At 40.8% G+C, this 18,686-nt stretch overlaps 3 protein-coding genes across 4 annotated transcripts in view; 1 reads left to right on the forward strand and 2 right to left on the reverse strand.

Annotated features, from left to right (window-relative positions):
- The window catches only part of LOC146706796 (uncharacterized), a 378,960-nt gene that overhangs the window by 39,134 nt on the left and 321,140 nt on the right, over positions 1–18,686 (reverse strand). The gene's annotated exons all lie outside the window — the stretch shown is intronic.
- LOC146706797 (uncharacterized) lies at positions 6,864–10,834 on the forward strand. The gene is made up of 5 exons (XM_085465034.1): positions 6,864–7,034; positions 7,273–7,439; positions 7,562–7,760; positions 7,860–7,950; positions 10,409–10,834. Exons 1-5 carry the CDS (start codon positions 6,903–6,905, stop codon positions 10,609–10,611), a joined length of 792 nt encoding a protein of 263 aa, XP_085321160.1. The 5' UTR covers positions 6,864–6,902; the 3' UTR covers positions 10,612–10,834.
- On the reverse strand, positions 12,271–15,293 carry LOC146706798 (serine/threonine-protein kinase pim-1-like). 2 transcript variants are annotated; one of them, XM_085465033.1, is made up of 9 exons: positions 14,926–15,289; positions 14,296–14,532; positions 14,045–14,170; positions 13,827–13,921; positions 13,641–13,688; positions 13,338–13,556; positions 13,068–13,248; positions 12,811–12,981; positions 12,271–12,721 (listed from the first exon to the last, which is right to left on the reverse strand). In XM_085465033.1, the coding sequence occupies exons 1-9, from the start codon at positions 14,984–14,986 to the stop codon at positions 12,630–12,632; spliced, it is 1,230 nt and encodes a 409-aa protein (XP_085321159.1). In that variant the 5' UTR covers positions 14,987–15,289; the 3' UTR covers positions 12,271–12,629. The 2 variants fall into 2 exon arrangements, with proteins under 2 accessions (XP_085321159.1, XP_085321158.1); XM_085465032.1 differs by having other exon boundaries at positions 13,338–13,688; positions 14,926–15,293.

Consider the following 18,686-nt stretch of genomic DNA (forward strand, 5'->3'; position numbering starts at 1 on the left):
ACACTAGAGCTGTCAGTGACAGTTTGTAAATCCTTGGATGATCAACGTTTGATTTAGCAAAGATTTTACGTTGGACCCTCTTCCTGCCAAAGCTTCCCCATTTATCCGGGCTTGGGGTCAACACCAAGAGAGAGACGACAGTTAGCGAGCAGCGCTGTGGCTTCATGCTGAGCTTGAGCTCCAGATGTGATGTTTGCTTTGAGAGTGTTGGTGGAGAAGGACAGGGAAGGAGGTGCACTCTGTCTTTATGGATGAGAGAAAGAAGATGACAGGGTGCCAACAGTGTTACTGCATGTTTGAGTGGTGCAGGACACGTATGAGGACAGTGAGACTGGAGAGGCGTGTGGGTGGGTTTACATCAGGAACGTGCTTCAAGCCTCTTAGTGTTTGCGATGGTGATGCACAGGCTGACAGACGAGGTCAGGCAGGAGTTTCATGCACTATGATTATTTTTTAGATGACACTGATCTGTAGTGAAAGCAGGAAGAAGGTGGAGGAGAGCCTGGAGAGGTGGAGGCATGCTCTGGAGAGAAGAGAAATGAAAGTAAAATTAAATACCTGTGTTCGACCATCCAAAGCCACAGACTGTTTACCAGAGAGGTGAAGACTGTTAGGAAGAAAACTACTAAATAAAGCAGTTTTGTGCTCATTAAAGGGTTGGGGTCAAAAGCATCGGTTCAGTGCTATGATTAGATTGAATTATTGAGATCGACATGTAGAGCGCAGAAGGGATTTTTGCAGAAATGCTTACACATCATAACTGGTTAAAGTCAGGATGATCTTTTTCTGCAGCACGGAGTCTGAGCCCAATGTCCCGGACTTGGATAATAAGTAGAAAAAAGACTTGTACTTTCCCTCACTGACTGTTCTGATATCAAAAGTTTTTAAGGTAGACTGTTTTCTTGGATTTGGTAAATGTTTAAATATGCAATTGTAACTCTCTGGTGCCACCTTAAAACCTGTAGTCTGTAATAGGACATGATGTCGTTGGTAAACAGGAAGTAAGTCTGTGAATTAAGGAGAAGGCATGTGCAGCATGGTGGCCTTAGCCAGATAAATCCAGTGGCATCCACATACATCCTATGCCTTTGGTAGCATTGTGGTTTCACCTTTCCCTGTGTCAATAAACCTGTGAACCGGGAATCGTGTCATCAGAGTCTTGATGTGGGGAAGGAGTTTAGCTGACTGCCCAACCATAGCAGAGGCAGTACACTGACAGTGGAAGAGTATTCCAGAAGCTCACTCCCTGATATGACAGAGCATCTGTGAAAAGGTGGTCCATCTAAATGCCAATTCACAATCACCTCTAATAGTGGCTGGAGTCAGTCGAGACCCGACAACACTGCTAGATTTTTGTTTAATAAAATCACTTATTGGTGGAGGCGCCAGACCAGGTATAGCTTTGTATATTAGACAGGCAGCGTCCAGCGTTGTAACAGACAACAAAACGAAGACACAAGACAAAGTTAGAGAGGCACAGCTGAGATGATATGAACAAGTGCAGAGGAGGGATTGTGGATATATCGGAGGCGCCAGGCAGGAGGAAAAGGGAAAAGCCTCAGAAGAATCATGGATCAAGTGAAGGAGGAGGAGCAGAGGGTGGATGTGACCAAGGAGGATGATGGGATAGAGTGAGATGGAGGTAGATGATGTGCTGTGGCGACCTCTGTAAGCGACTGTATACAAGTCGTTGTAGTCGTGTATTACCACTTTGTTCCAAAAGGCGGTGTAGTGAGTCACTAGCTAAAACTTAAAACAGTAACATGCAATAATACTTGTTAATAGGTACAGCGCAAAAAGAAAATTAGTAATAAAAGTTGGCCGATAATTACAGAATTTTAACACAAAATCTGACAGAATTTTGTAGTCAGTGTTTTTGTCTCTCAGTGACTTTACAGTCTCATCCTAAACATTCAAACTAGTCTGCAGTCCCTTAAAGAATACAGGAATCGTTAAAAGACTACAAAATGTCATTTATGACTTTAGACCTTTAAGAATTTCTCTCCATCCATCATGAGATGCACCAGAAATTAAGTTTCTCTGAATGTTGATCAGGGAAACTTTTATATAACCTTGTTTGAAGAGATTGAAAGCAATCATTTCTCCTCGCAACCTATTGGCTATTCCAGCCAAGCATTACATTCACACAGCGAGAGGGAGAAAATGTGCAATTACTTCTACATCATCTCATCGGAGAGGAAAATTGGTGCTGCCAAAGTGTAAAGAGAAAATTCAGTCCTCATCTTGTAGAAAACTCAGCGTGAGAGTAGATGTCGCAAGAATGAGACAGACAATCAATCAAAGACCTGAAATATGAAAGAAAGAGAAGACGGAAAATCTGATTTAGGAAATGACAAAAGATATGACATGAAAGGAAAGCGGAGGCTAAATGAATGTGAGAGTGCCAGCAGGATAGAGTGGGCCAGTGTAATACTAATCTGATAACCTGTAGAGCAGATCAACAGCATTCTCCACCAGATTGCTTTCTTCCTGTTCCAGAGGATCATTTTGTGTTGTCTTTTGCACAGCTGCTGATTCGGAAGCAAATCTGCTTCGTATGTTTAGTACAACACGTGTAGAGATTTGACTGTTTTGACAAACAACTCTAAACCTACCAGAGCCTGTATATAAAAGATGGACGTAGCCACCGAGACATCATCCATTGATTTTTGGAGGTCTGAGTTACTATGTTTAAGACAGAGGGTGGAGTGCTAATCAGCTACTGCTATTGTCGTTAACTAGCTACATGTTGTAATGGTACCAGTGCAGTGTACAGATGCAGATATATGCTAATTAATGCTAACAGAATGTTCTGACCCAGGCCATTAGCTCCTCCCTGTTTGAAGTCATTCTGCTCTGCAAGCTCTGATTGGCAGTGGGCTGAACACTGGTGACATTTTTAAATTAAGACCCGACCTGACTGCTTCCTTACAATTCCTACTGAAGGTTTATTTGTCATAAAGAGTGTTCCAGTATAGGTCAGATATTGGGATTTCCACGTTCCAAGTCAGAATTGTTATCTGGAATTCCAACTCAGATATGTGTCATAGCCTCCAGCCCCGCCCCAACTTAGTAAGCTGAGGTGGCACCTTTGAATGCAAAAAATAAGAAAACTGCATAAATAAATAAATAAATAATACAACTTTTAATCTATCTCTTGTGTATTGCCAATGCATGAATGGCTCTGCCTTCCACAGTTCCTGGAATTGTTGTTCTACTGTGTGAAAAAATGCTTTTAAACATGGAAAAATGCAGAAATTTCATGTAGATTTTAAATACTGTAAATATTTAAAATCTATACCAGGCGGGAGGCGGGTAAAAGGTAAAGCCTGCATTTTCTTTGGATTTTTATGGTGTAGGTAGGCTAGTTTTATTAGTTGTTTTGGCCACGACTACCTGAGGAGAGATGAATTAACCAGTTTATTTTGAACTGCAAAATTTGCAGCACAGGTCCTTCTGTGGGAGTGGGGAGCAGGGGAGTCACGTCCATGTTGCACGCTGATTTCCCCAAGCTACAGACTAATATAATACCACAATTTCACTCAGTAAAACAGGATTCCTCAACTGCGGGTGTTGCGAGCCGTACAAATTGTCACATAATTCAATAAAATCCACCAACAACAAATACATGGCCAGGAGCTCCGGCTCAGTGACTCATATTGGCGTGAGTGAGGACTAGCAGACAACTGCCAGCTAAAGCTACTTGTGCTGCTAACTCTTTCAAGGTGTCTATGCCACTAACTCCAGTAACTCCGGATAGATCATTTCTCAAAGATTCTCCTGTCATATAGCTTTTAAACAGGGCAAACCCAGTTTTTTCATAAACATGCTTCTTTGTGCACTAAAGATTTTAATAAACATCTTTTAGAGACGGCCTCGTGTGGCTGTTAGAGGAAACACAGTTTCTGGGACTTAGTCCTGAAAGTTGCTTCTTGATACCAACTCCAAAGCACAACAGGTTAGGGTTGCAAGTGCTGCAGTGGCAGTGGTTTAAAAAGTTTCATGTGGTCCACAGTCTTGATATTCTAGCATGAACACAATTGCAAAGACTTTTTTTTAGCAGACTCTTTCCAAACCTGCAAAGATAACGAGGTTCTCTGAGCACTGATTCCTGGGGAGGAGAAATTCTCCAAAACACAAATTTTCCTGTCACAGTTTTGGGGACGTTGCATTGATTTATTCAGTCATTCAGCCTGTTTGCTTGCTGTGCTCCTCGATCCACTCTCCTGCTTTGTCAGGCCTGCCACTATTCATTTGCTGTCTCAGTGCTTTGTGCCGTAGCTCTCCGGCGTTCTGTTTACCTTGCCTATTTTGACTCTGGATCCTGCCTCAGCCTGTTCCCACTGTACCTTGAACCTTCTTCAAACTCTGGTTCACAAAACCCAAACTCGCATTGGTCCCCTAGCAACAAGCTAACTTTTGCAGGGTTTTTAAAGGTGCATTGTGTAATGTTGTTTGTTTGTCACAAGCAGTGGCGTGTCTAGAAAATTTTTGTTGGGGGGGCCAGGTAGGGGCACAGATTTGGAGAAGGGTGGCAGATGTAATTGGCAGATAATGTTAAAAACAATTCTACCAACCGTTAACCATAATTCAATAACCCTGTAAACCTAATAACCGTAACCTTATTAGAATGAGATTTTAACCACTACGGTGCAAAGTGTTTAGATACTGTGTTGATTAAGTACAAGAGATACAATCAGTCAGTGTTTATTCAGCATTCAAGGACATCAATATTTGCATAGTATTTTTACTGACATGTAGTGCACATGTGTTTTGGGCAAAAACATTTTTGAATATTAAAATACGAACATTTTTAACATACAATTGGCAAATTAGCCAATTCCAATGCAAAACTTTATCTGCCTGTTAAAAAAAAAAAAGAAGATAATCTTCTCACAAACTGGTGTTTGATTTTGAAACAGGAAAAAAGTGGAGAAACAACTGAAAAGACTAATATTTGAATAAAACCTGAAAGCAAGTAAATACTTTATATGCTGCCTTACTTTGGTAATATTGAGAACAACACTGGCTGATGATGAAATGCAGTCAGCTGGCATGGTGACACTGCCAGTATTAACCTGCAGGGTTGGACTGGGACAAAAAATTGGGCATTTTCACTACAGATTGGCCCACCAGGTATTAAAGCCATAAAGCCTTTGAATGAAAACAAATGCTGTTGTGACAGTGATGTACAGTCTTTTTGGTATATGTATGATTTCTATACATTTTACGTCAGATAAAAACTTTCTTCGCAAGATTCAGATAATTATTTAATAAAAGCTAGATATTTTAAATGAGAATAAAAAAGAAAAGTATTTCTTTGTGCCCCCCTCTCCCTGTTAATGCCCTACCTGGCCCCCTGGCAACACTTTGCTAGACCCGCCCCTGCACAGTTACCAGCTGTCAGCTACATAAAAAAAGGATCCTGGTGTTATTTGTCTCTCAGAAACAGTTCATAACTTCAACTCATTCCTGTCACCTAAAAGGTAAACCTGTTTCTCCATCACCTGTTCAGCTCTGATGATCCAGTAAGGACATCTCCTGGTTTCATCTTCATGTTTCCCTCTCACCACATATCCAAACCGACATCATGACCAGCAGCTTTACAGCTTTACAGCTGTGGCTCCAGCAAACATTCTAACTAAATAAATTCTAACAACAGCTGATCAAGCTTAAACGTGCTGCTGTTGTTTAGCGCGACTGGTTTCCTCTTTCTGGCTCAAAGTGGGTGATAAACAAACAAGAGAGACGATCAGCTGATCATTGATCAGTTTCATGATTGAAGTAGCAACAGGAGAGAGAGGAGAGATAATGAGAGGAGAAGAGGCAGCTGTGCAGCGTAAAGACAGAATAACTCCAGTTTTGTGTCTTTTTCCATCCTAGCTGAAGTCCGGGACAAACTGCGTCTCTTCTCAGCTCAATACCAAACGCGTAATATTTTCTATGAATGAGGGACCATTCCATTTTTTAAGGAGCTGTTGGCAACTCTACTAACTAACCTTATGAATAAAATAAAGTTCACTATCAGTAACATCATAGCAACCGAACAGCTGTATAAACTCGTCATGCTAGCTCACACAGTATGAGGTATTGTAACTGACTGTAAAAAGTCAGCACAACGAAAATAAACTGCACCTAAACTTGGTTTATATCTGACCCAGATAGACTGCAGGTCATAACTTCTTACCTGAAGTTCAGTTCACCTGACACTCGGACTGGTGGCCGCCTCGGGGCTCTCCTCCTGCTTCCCCTTCCCTCATCCACCTGCTGGCCTCTGTGGAAGCCCTGCCATAGCCACCACCAAACAACTGAGTTATTTTTACACATCGACCTGCATCTTATAACTCATAACTCTTATGTTAAGTGGGGGAACTTGCACAATCGGTGGCTAACTAAATACTTTTTTGCCCCACTGTACACTCACTGGCCAAATTTTTGTTAGATACACCTGTTGAGCTGCTCATTAGGTCAAATACCTAATCAGCCTATCACATAGCAGCAGCTCAGTGCATTTAGGCATGTATGCATTAATAAGATGACCTGCTGAAGGTCAAAGGGGATTTAAATGACTTTGAACATGCATTGTTGTTTGTGTCGGACAGGCTTGTCTGAGTATTTCAGAAACTGTACAACCATCTAACCGGTTTATAGAAAATGGTCTGAAATGGAGGAAATCTCCTGTGAGCAGCACTTCTCTGGGAAAAAATCACTTGTTGGTGCCAAAGATCAAAAGCGGAATGAGCAGATTACTTACAGCTGTAAGGAAAGCAACATGAACTCAAATACCCACTTACTTCAACCAAGTTATCAAGAAGAGCACCGCTGAAAGCACAATACGTTGAACCTCGAAGCTGATGGCCTAGTGTCACCTGCTGGATAGAGGTGAAAACACAAAGCAAACAATGTCTCTTTCATCTGTTTCACAGCATGCACGGGAACTGGAAACTCGCCGAAGGGAGGCAGAGGAGAGAGAGCGGAGGAAGCAGAGGGAGGTGCAGCTGGAACTGGAAAGACAGCTGAAAGAGGCTGTGATGGTAAAAAAAAAGTTTTCCACTTGACACCAATTATGTACAGAGTCTTTTCTCCTTGACTTTGATCTTTGAGAACTCCAGCAAAATGTTGACTGTCATTATAAAATTCACACCTAGTCTTTAATGATTTGGAAAAATGGTTATGACAGTCCAGGAAAAGGTAATTCAGGAATAGGTCAGTTTATACCGCTCTGTTGGTGCATCTGTTTATGTAGCTGTGTGTGTGTGTGTGTGTGCATAGATAAAAGACAGCATGCAGGCTGAGATGCAGGTGAAGGAAAAGGAGGCTGAACAACAGAAGAAGAGGATCAGGGAGCTGGAGCTGACACAGCAGCAGCTGGAAGTTGCCCTTAATATGGAGATCCAGGCTCGGCTGGAGGAGGAGAGGGCCAGACTGGAGCTTGAGCGGTAACAATGGATTTCTAACTCTTATTATGGCCCTTTATTATTTTATTTGTGATGGAGATCTGAGATATCCATGAGAAGTATTAACATTTTCAGTTGCTTCTTCCCTTTTTCCCCTCCTTCAGGTTGCTGCAGGCTGAAGATGAAAAGAGGAAACATTTCCAGCTCCTCCAGGAGCAGCAACGTACAATGCAAAACCTCAGCCCCATACAGGAGCTGTCAGATGGCAGTCCCGATGAGGACACCCCCTCAGCCCTCAACTCTGCCTCTCAGGAGCTCCAGGATCTGCAGGCATCTCGCCAAAGAAGTCACCAGCGTCTGGAGGTGAACAAGTTTGTTTTGACTGGCTTTGTGAGCAGCATCTTATTTAGTGCTCTTCTAAAACAACACTGATGAAGATGCCTGCATGATTTTTGTTTCCAGGAGGTTCAGGAGAGGCTGAGGAATGCCAGTCAACAGGTACGGCACTGGAACATCCAGCTGAACCGACTGATGACCCCCATTACTCCTGCAGGTGCGGTATTCACTTTGCCTCTTTGCAGCACAGACTTCTGGAACAGAGTGTTAGTATAGTTAATAACAGTGTAGACCAGGGGTGTCAAACTCAAATACACAGTGGGCCAAAATTCAAAACTGGATCAAAGTCGCGGGCTAACTTTAATATTTATTGAAATATATTTATTCCTCCAGATATAAGAATGAATCTTTTCTTATGGACTCAAACACATTTTGCTGAAAAACTGAATATGGAACAAGCAAAGCTTAATACTAAACAATATATATATTAGCTGTATAATACCAGTAGGCCAGCTCTGATAGTAATTTGGTATGGCTTCGCGGGCCAAATGTAATTAGGTTGCGGGCCAAATTTGGCCAGAGTTTGACACCTATGGTGTAGACCATATAATCTGTCAGATAATTGCATTAAAATGCTACAAAAGGCACCTACCCCCAAACATGTCAAGAGATTCATTCAGTGACTTGAATGAAAGAATCTGACTCACCTCAAGTTAATTAAAATTAAAAATAAATCTTATTATGATTTAAACACGGAAATCTTAAAACGAAAAATAAGCGCATGCACAGTTGTTACAGGCTGCAAACATGTTTTATACTGCTTTGAAGTCTGGGACAGCATCATAAGAGGCATAACTGATCTCACCATAGTCCCATGAAGACTCAAGATGAGTGTTTTCACGACTGCCATCTTGGTGTTTTGAAATCAGGCATGATGAATGAAGGGAAGAACTGTCTGTTAAGGTTCTCAGTCGTTCAGGTCATCGTAGTCTAAGGAGCTTGGAAAGAAAAGCATCTGGACTTCTTTAAGTTTCTTGAAGAGCATTTCACCTCTCATTCAAGAAGCTTCTTCAGTTCTCTGAAGAAATTCTGAACTGAAGAAGCTTCTCAGATGAGAAGTGAAACATCTTCAAGAAACTTAAAGAAGTCCAGATGCTTTTCTTTCCAAGCTCCTTAGACTGTAGTTAAACTTCACACACTGGACTTGTCAGTCACACATCCTTCGCCAGTAGGCATTCCCAGAATGATCTTTCCCCTTCTGACGCTTAGAATGACCAAATATGTGCAAAATGGACAATTCCACATGCCACCATGTCAGTCTTTTATTAAATATGACATGAAACAAATGACTGAGCCATTAAATTTGTCACAAAGGTGTTCACCTAATTCCAGGCAAATGGAATAGACTTCTATGGGACCATAAGTCTTTTTGCACTTTGACATTTGTTTTACTTTTCAGATCTGTAACCTATAACTTTTATACTGTATGTGTTTTGATCATAGGAGTCTACGGGGACTTACTTACTTTTAGAACGTTTAGCAGATGATGTTGGCTTCTTTTTTCAGTACTGGAGCTTCCTGCTCATTGAAGACTTTTCTAAAAGGAAATGCTTAATCCAAAATGGCGTTTTAAGGGCTTGGATTAATGTCAATTTCAGCAAATATTCTTTCTTATGTTAAAAGAACATGGATCTCTGTCAGTGATAACTTCTGACTTTATAACTCAAATTTTAAGAGAGAGCTTCACTGCTAAGCTCTCATCTGTGTGGGTGTCACGGTTCGCTTGAGGACTCACACGCAGGACTCAGAGGCACAGTCTGTATTTATTACAGTTCCACCAGGTGTATATACAAACAGTGCAGGGGATAGTGCTATATACAAAGCGGTGACAGGGAAAAGGCTCTGGGGAAATCCAGGTAGGGAAAAGACACTTGCTCCTCTTCTGACTCTCTCTCCAAACACCGCTCGGGGGATGCAGAGTCGGGTCCAGGGGATCTATGTACAGAAGGAAACACACGTTAGAGGTTTTGCACAGGGAAGCAAAAGAGAACTTGCTCAGAGCCGGGCTGCACTGACGCGAGTCACACACAACGATCCAGTGATGAGTAGAAGCCACTCCCTGGCTTAAATGCTGGCTGCACTGATGAGGCCCAGGTGTTTCCTCCTCAGAGGGGCGTAGGCCGAGGGCGTGAACCCACCATGAGTTCCGCCCTGGCGAGAGAGAGAGAGAGAACACTACTAGTCAGCGGCCTGCTGATCCCCTGGCTGTGACAGTGGGGTTCAAATCCCTTATTCAGATTAAGATTTTATGTGACATTACATTGGCAAAAATTAAATTTACTTGAATAATGTGAGTATTGGAGTAAGTACTTGAGTAGTTTTTGAATAACTTTAATTTTGTAATGTGCATATTTTATGAATAATGATGTTTCAATACTTTAATCTACTGAATAAGTAAGAATTAGACTTAATAATCTTTTTACTTTAAAAAGGGAAATTGTGTACAATCTTTTATTCTCCAAAATGCACATAATAAAAATGTTTTGGGGAATGTATATGCTTTTTAAAAACCAATTGCTTCTTACTTGATGCATGCTATAACTTTCAGCAAAACTGAACTAAAATGTGTTAACAAGCTTACCAAATAAGAAATGTTTTGTGAATTTTCTTTGCAGAGCGACTGGAAAGCCGGCTGTTATCAAAGCCCACATGCCCTAAAAAGGAGGACGCGCTGGCCAGTAATGAGTTCATCACTAAGTTTAAGATAAGAGTTGATCAGAATAGAGGCGATGATGAAAGTCTGGAGCATCAGTTGGAGGCTGCCAACCTGTCTGATGAATCGTTCGAGGCCCAGACAGAAGTCAACGGACAAATATGATCACAGACATTTTAAAATCGCCAGTTGAGAGTTAAGGGGGAAAAATATTGTAATAAGTATATATTTGAATTGCACACTAAGATATAAAGTGATGGCAGCGAGCACAGTGTTGCAGGATTTAATTAAAAACACATCTGACTAAGACCAACTGAAATTTAGAGTTGTGTATAATAAAGTTTATTCATGATTAATAAAACAAATCTGTAATAATTTTCTTTCTCTTTTGTCCAGCTGAATCTCGCTACAGCTTAAATAAAAGAAAAGAATGTGTTTTGAATATATTAAACTATTCTCTCTTTTTCTTTCTTTCTTTTTTTCTTGGTGGGTTTTCTTTTGCAATCAAACGCAACATTATACAATTATATAGTATAGTAAGAAATATCCTTTAACTTCATTTAGTATTTGTTTTTTCATTTTTGTTTTTATTGTTTCCCCTTCAGTTTGTGCTTATAACATGTTCTAATCTGACATATTATGCAGTAAATTATTTTTGCAATAACTTAACAGGCCATTGTGGGAGCCAACATTCACTTATCAAAGACATATTTGTATATTCTGTGGACTGCTTTATGGTTGTGTCATTTAGAAACATAAGCCACAACAGACTTCCACTGGAGAGTACTTAAAAATGTATTTTTATGTAAAGATCTTTTAATAACTACTATATTAAGAGAGAACCTATTGTTACATGGATTAATTGTACAAACTGTAGAGAAATAAGTTTAAGCGTGCAATTTTTTATTCATTTTTAACTGTATTAATGTTTTTATGTTAATACAGCCGCCTCATATCTGTTTCCTCAGTGTTTTTTAAACCATGTACTCCATCTATGAGTAAGAACATGAATAAATTCCTTTCCAAATTTGTAGTTCTTTTTTCCAACACACAGATGCAGGTATTCTTTTGCACCAAGGCGTTAAAGAAATGCTAAGAAAAAATGAAAATACTACGTTGCAACCTGTGTGTGTGTGTGTGTTTATATATCTGTATCTATATAGATATAGATATATATGTGTATTCGTACCCTTTTTTCATCATCTAGTTTCCTGTGCCAGATCTTCTACTGATCCACTGAGGCAGACATGTAAAAAACATGAACTAAAGCATATTTCTGTATATAAACAGGACTTTAAATCTTTATCAACAGCTACTTTAGAGGAAATTCTTCAATAAACTGCAACCAAAGGCTCAACTCAGAGGACAAAACCCAACCTGTTATAAATAGTGTGACACCAAACTTTCTCTTGTGTAAAGTTACAAATAGGAGTAATTATCCACAGAAGCTTTTATACATAATGAAGTTATAATTCGTCCTGTAGAAATTGTACATTTAAGCTATATAGTTCCCTCTGTGATAACTCTGCTATGAATGCCTCTTATTAACTTTTATGCTTTTACAACCCACTATGAGCAAACACTCAGCAACAGTGGGAAGGAAAAACTCCCTTCTTGAAGGAAAAAACCTCTGGTAGAACCTGGAAATCTGTCTAAACTAGTTGGGGGTTAGAGCAACAGATGCAAGTCTTCAGATCATTTGCAGTGTGACTGTCTTTGTGCACACTTTAACCTGATTCAGTTTTCTTATTTGTCAAAATGCACCATGGGTAAAAAAAAACAAAACAAAACAAAATAGTAATGAAGGAGAATCCTCAGCAAAGATGAATTAAACAAGTTTTATTTTGATCCAATTTTACTTTAAGTAAAACACATCTTTATTTGATGACTTTAATGTCATCAAATAAAGACAGTTTTGATGGAGCTCCTGACCCAGCCCAAGCTCTCTATGAAGACGAGGAAAAACTCCCCAGGGGGCCAGATCGATGGGAAGAAACCTCGGGAAAGCCCATTCAAAGAGAGATCCCCTTTCCTGGGATGGCTGGGGGGGTTACAGGAAGTCCGAAAAAGCTAATTTTTTATTTATTTATTTTTTAAGATTGACCCATTCCTGTCCAACAGAAAAAAGAAAGGAGGTTACCACAATGTATCACACTTATATGATAAGGTGTGAATTGTGTGTGTTATCTTAGCCAGGGGTGAAGCTGGAGCTCCTCCAGTGTTGGGCGCTTCTCCGGGGCTATAGTTAAACATGCCTCCAAGAAATTCTGGCATTCTTGAAAGAAAGAAAAGATCAAAAAGATGAAGATGATAGTTCTAGTGATCCAAGGCATCAGTGAATCTGGAAGTGTGAAGTTTTCTTACCTGTGGACAGACGCTTTTTGATGCTCAGTTTCTTTGCGAGGAACCTCTCGGTACTAAAGTGCCGTGCATGAAGCGCTTCATACAACACCACTCCCATTTGCCACACCGTGGTGGGTCCACACCTGTAGCAGCTCCTCCTGTACCACTCGGGAGGGGTGTGAAGAGGAGTGCCTAACAAACAGACACAATTACAATTTCTTCTAAAACAAAAGACACAAATTGTTACATCTGTGAAAAGCAGGAGCAGAATATGTTACCATAGAAGACGCGATACAGAGATCGCTGTTTAACAAAGCAGCTCAGTCCAAAGTCAATGATGCGAACTCGAGGCACATCGGAGCCGGTCTCAATCAGAATGTTTTCTCCCTTGATGTCCCGATGAAAGATGTGTTTATCCTCAAGTTCCTTTACAGCATCAACTAGTTGCTTCAGAATGACCTGGAAAAGATGAAAAACACAATAATGAGTTAATGCTTTTCTGCCTTGATTGAATGCTGTACAGTCTAAGGCTCTCCCAGTCAACCTACCTTGGCCTTGTCCTCTGGTAAGGTTCTTCCATATTCTGCTTTGTATTTTTGCAGGTCCACAGCGGGGACAGGTCTCTCCAGCACCAGGATCAGCTCTTTGCCAAGGTCGAACCACTCCAGCAAGGACACAGGTGCTGATATTCCCACTGACCCTTCTGCTTCACCTGCAAGTTTAACCATAATGGCCACTTCCACCGAGAGCATCTTCCCGCTTTCATCCTGAAATATTACAACAAAGTGGATGATGAGGAACGCCGCATTCAATCCAGTAATGTAAAACTGATTCAAGTGTTGGACGCTTACCGCCACTTTGCAGTAGACTTTATTTTTGGGAATGTGTTTGATGGCAACCTAGAAGACACAGAGCATTGGTGAGCATTTCCTCAGTATGACATAATGAAAGGTGGAAACACAGCAGACGTCTCAGTTTACGATATTATCCATTATCTGCGTTACTGCCTGTCTTACTACCATCATCTGAACACTTACTGGAAAACGATCTTCTATCCGGTAGCCAGAAAACACTGCTCCGCAGCCTCCTTCTCCGAGCTGGTGCTCCTCCACATATCTGGCTTGGAATTCACCTGAACAGACAAAACAGCAAATCTTGTTTTATTACAGCTGTGACACAAATTACTCTCCTCTGTAGCCTAAATGTTCCTTTTGCCCTTCCCCTGAATATAAAACCCAAGCTGCTTGCTACTTACGTTTTTGGTCTGCCACTGATTTTTTGTCCTGGTCCACATTCCTTTTTTTTTTCTTGGGTGACTCTCTGTCGTCTCCCGTGGCCTTTCTTTTGCCATTTTTTGCGCACACCTGTTTGTTGTTCAAGTCTGGAGATGTGGAAAACAGCAAAAGCACATCAGCTCACTGGATGATAGACACAAACACTAAACACCAATATCTTAAACCTAGCAACCACACTTAATCTACCCCCTTATTCAACTAATTAGCCTACCTTTACCAGAGTCCAACGAGGAGGGTGCTTGCTCCTTGTCACCGCTCATATGGTCAAGAAGTTTAGCCCTCTTTGCTTTCTTTGTTGTGTCCTCTTCATCTTGCACAACCTTGCGCTTCACTCCTTTGACCACATCTGAGCTGGTGGAAGGACCAGCCTGCTCAGCGACCCTCCTCCTTTTCATTGGGGTCTTCTTTTCAGGACTGGCCTTTCTTTTAGCAGTCCTGCTCTTACGATCTATAAACGACAACAACACAGTGGTGAAAAAGAGTCCCCGACATCAGGACTGGAAGCAGTTTGATGGCAAAGAATTTGAAATTGCTTTTGCTTAAATGATCACAAGTTTAATCTTGGGATGAAAAAAAAAAACTGATCAGTGCGAGTTGATACTAGGTTTACTAAGTCTTAGATCTTGATGGCACTTGTTGGTCTGTTTTTACTGTTGAGTCCAAGAATAAACTTATTACATTATTTTACCAAAAGACCGGTAACCTTTCTTTGATTAGACATCTTGTATTAAAGCTATTTTCAATTAAACATATGATTCAATTGCTCCAAAAATGATTCACACAGTGTCAACATTTCTAGGATTTGGATTTTACCAGGATTTGATTTTATTATTTTACTTACCTTGATCTCCCGAATCTTTCTTATCGGCTGGAGTGGCAATTTTTCTTGTTTCCTTTTTCATTGTAATTTCGGAGACCCTTTAAAATCGAAAATGTAAACCGTAATGAGCTAAGATTGAGTTAATATTCCTTCAAATGTGCACCCTTCAAATGCTTGACTTTTCTAACTGAATTCTGTAAGTGAGCTTTATAAGTAAACTCTGGAAACTACGGCAACACAACATAGAATCTTGCCTTTCAGTGACTTCACTGACTGCCAGTAGTTCAAAGTAGTTTACAGAAAAACACTGGCAGACAAAGCCATAATATTTCATATAATTCAATCATTTCATATCAATTAAACAGTTTCTTTCATTATCTTTCATCATTTGTATAAAGACCTCATGTATGGATGACAGTATGAAGATTTGTGGTTGACCACACACATTATAATAAACACAGTGTCAGCTACATTGTCATCTGATTTAAAGTATTTATTATGTACATTTAACTGTCATGGTAGTGAGTCTGTGACCCAGTGTTTTGTGTTTGTTCATTTATATTCATTGATTATTCTTATGTATGTTTTTGGTTCTCTTTATTGTTTTCTTCTTGTGTTATATTCTTGGGCTTTAGGTTTCTGTTACTTTGCCTTGCCCCTGTGTCCCACGTGTCATGTCTAGTCACTCTTGTTTCCATGTTCCCCAATTTCTCCCCAGTCAGTCATGTCTCTGTGTCAACTCTGTGTCTTTGTAAAAGTCTCTTGTTTGCTGTTTTACTTTGATAGTCATGTGTGCTGTGTTAGTGTTTTCATGTCTGTGAAGGTTCTCAGTCATCTAGGTCATCGTAGTCTAAGGAGTTTGGAAAGAAAGCGTCTGGACTTGAAGTTGCTTGAAGATGTTTCACCTTCTCGGATGAAAAGAACTTAAACTTTGCTTGAACGTCTTCAAGCAACTTAAAGAAGTCCAGACGTTTTCTTTCTAAGCTCCTTAGACTATGTTAGTGTTTTCAGTTTTCCTTCCCCATGGTCTTGTTGTTTGTGATTTCTCGCAGCTGTGCTCTCATCCTGTGTCTTATTCCCTCATTTATCCCTCTGTGTATTTAAGCCCATTGTTTTCCTCTGTTTGCTGTTGGGTTATCTGTGTATCATCCATGACAATTAAATGAAATAGCAAATGCAACTACAATTTCAATGAGATTCATTCCTGGCATTCTACTGCGGTGGCTGAAAGTAGACACCAAGCATTATCACTGTAACTGATGTAAATATTGGACTTGGAGGGGATTCGTCTGATAGACTGATGCAAACATTACTGTGAGGAAATTTTTGAATCTCCCAATTTTCTTTTTTTCTGAAAGAAAGAAAGTTGGTTACTGTATCACATTTGTATGGCAAGATGTGAATTCAGTATGCGTGTGTGTTTGTGTCAGAGAGGAGTTTATCTGAGCCAGGGGTAAAGCAGGAGGTCCTCCAGCATTGGGCACTTCTCCAGGACTTTGTTAAAACTTGTTTTCAAGACGTCTGAAATGAAAGAAGGACAAGAGATATCCAGATGATAATTCCAGTGATCCAAGCGATCACATTGATTTTCTGCAAAATTTTCTTTTTGAGAGTCATTCGGCTGGGCAGGGGGTATAACACATCTGCAATGCAGCAACATCTGCTCTCTGGGCCTGTGTGAGAGTGTTATCTCAATGGCGGGAATGAGGATGTTGGAATTTGGCATCTCAGGCACCAACTCATCTCTTTCCTTAACCGGGCTCACCAGAGATTGGTTTCAGCCTCTCTCCATGCTTTAAGGAGGTTGAGTTGATAAATCTGACTGGCCCCTCCCCTGTCTGACCCTATCTCTTCATAGTCAACACCAATGTTCTCACTGTGTGACCATGAACGGTCCTTACCACTTGGCAAGTAATTTCGAGCTAGAAGAAGGGAGTAAGACAAGCACTTTATGTCCCTGTTAAAATACAACTACATTTTATCAAATATCACTAAGCAGTCCTTACCTTTAAATACAGCCTGGTTTCTTTCTCTTTCTTTCTATATCTCTGAGTGAAGTTAGCTCTCATTCTTTCTCTTCCTGTGAAATACAGCAAGTAGAGCTTTAGATAGCAACACACTGTGACACAGTTAGTGTTTGTTGAGGTGATAGAAATGCTGCATTTGAAATTACCTGACACAACATTTTACTCCCTTTTATGTTCACTCCTTTTTTTCTGAAGTACCGCAAATTATGGGCACGTGGGGTTGTTCTGGTGTTGTGCTAAAAATAAATAAATCAAAACTACAGTACATGGTTTGTTCTTTCATCTCTTTTTATGCGACATCCTCTACTGATTAAAACGCGACTGCCTTTCACTGTTTAGGCTCAAATCTCATTGTTTGAAGGCCTGCAGTGACGTGAAATATTAACTTCCCCCAAATGAGTTAAACCCAAAGTAACGAGTTTGTTTTGAAAATATACGGAGTGGAAACTACAGATATTTGTAGTTTTGCACGTCTTTCTTCCTCCACCAGAGGCCATAGGCGCTGTCGATCTTGTATGTCCTCCTGCAGCAACATCTCTGTGAAGCTGATGCCTTCTTGCTTGCAGGTTGAAGAATCTTTGGTGCGCCTCCACAATTCTTCTTTAATTCGCCTCTGTGTGAATAGAATAATGATGTTTCTGTTTCTGCCATCAACTTGTTTCCCTAAGCGGTGGACAATATCAACAGCCTCTTCTAAGTTCAAGTCAGGGGCAATCTTCTGAAGCGTTTGCAAAACCTTCACTCTAATGTTTTCGTCTTTGTCTTCCTTCACCCCTTTCAGTTTTAGGCACCACCTCATTCGGTAGCGCTCTTGTTCTCTCACTCTTCTTTTCAAGTCTTCGTTTTCTTTAAGCAGCAGTTCATTCGCATTTGCCAGTTTAACAACTTTCAGTTTGCAATCAGCTATCTCTGCAGCGTTAAACTCTACAGCCTTAGCCAAGCTGGCAACCATAGCTGCACTTTGTCTGTTTTGTTCCTTGATATCCTCCAGTTGTGCTTCAAATTTTTTGTCAAGTCCCATAATGGCTTCAAAAATAGTTTTATTGGAGATATCATCTTCCTTCGCTGAAGATTTTGTTCTTTTCTCCTCTGGCGGTTGTTTTCGTCTCCCTGTGAGGTGTCATGCCGAGCAGATATCAGAATTGAGTTCAAGCAAAGTTGACTCTTTTGGTGATTACAGTTTGTCCGGGCGGGCTGTGCGTCTTATTTCATCTGCAGACACGTCGTTGGATGAGGAACAGCTCATGTTGGCATCAGTGGCAGTCAGGATGGTCAGGTCGCTGGTCTCTCTGAGCAGGACGCTGTCCACCAACAAGCCCGGTTCCACGGCTGGAGATTACCCTCCTCCGGCTGAAGCCCCCGCTTTTCCCCCGAACAGCGAGCCAGCAGCGGCGCCTCAGCGGAGACCCAAAAGCAGCGGCTGCTCCGTGCTCCTCTTCCCCAGTCAGGGCAGCCAGTTTGTGGGCATGGGCAGAGGACTTTTGAAATACCCCAACATTAAAGAAATGTTCACCATAGCCCAGAAGATCCTGGGTTATGACCTGCTGTCTCTGTGTCTGGAGGGCCCCGAGGACGAGCTGCAGAAAACCCCAAAGTAAGTGCCAGATAAATGTCTGGAAAAGGACAATAACTGCAGGTCCTGCCTTCTTAAATGTGGCCATTTTATCTTTAAAAAAAAAAAAAAAAATACTGCTACAGTAATATTAATTTATATTTAAAATGTGCGCACATTATGTATGAAGGTGTGGATGAATG

Source organism: Copadichromis virginalis, linkage group LG7 (assembly GCF_057382275.1).
Source record: "Copadichromis virginalis isolate Kocher_CV1m ecotype Utaka linkage group LG7, C_Virginalis_male_GT1.1, whole genome shotgun sequence".
NCBI lineage: Eukaryota > Metazoa > Chordata > Actinopteri > Cichliformes > Cichlidae > Copadichromis > Copadichromis virginalis.

Bases quoted from the DNA above. Each gene is read 5' to 3' on its own strand.
- LOC146706798 (XM_085465032.1), bottom strand. From the start codon at position 14,986: ATGAAAAAGGAAACAAGAAAAATTGCCACTCCAGCCGATAAGAAAGAT. The intron at 13,249-13,337 runs GTAGGTTGACTG...CATCTTTTCCAG, and splicing joins TACCAGAGGACAAGGCCAAG to GTCATTCTGAAGCAACTAGT. The intron at 12,982-13,067 runs GTAACATATTCT...TCTGTTTGTTAG, and splicing joins TCTGTATCGCGTCTTCTATG to GCACTCCTCTTCACACCCCT.
- LOC146706797 (XM_085465034.1), top strand. From the start codon at position 6,903: ATGTCTCTTTCATCTGTTTCACAGCATGCACGGGAACTGGAAACTCGC. The intron at 7,440-7,561 runs GTAACAATGGAT...CCCCTCCTTCAG, and splicing joins GCCAGACTGGAGCTTGAGCG to GTTGCTGCAGGCTGAAGATG. The intron at 7,761-7,859 runs GTGAACAAGTTT...TTTTGTTTCCAG, and splicing joins GAAGTCACCAGCGTCTGGAG to GAGGTTCAGGAGAGGCTGAG.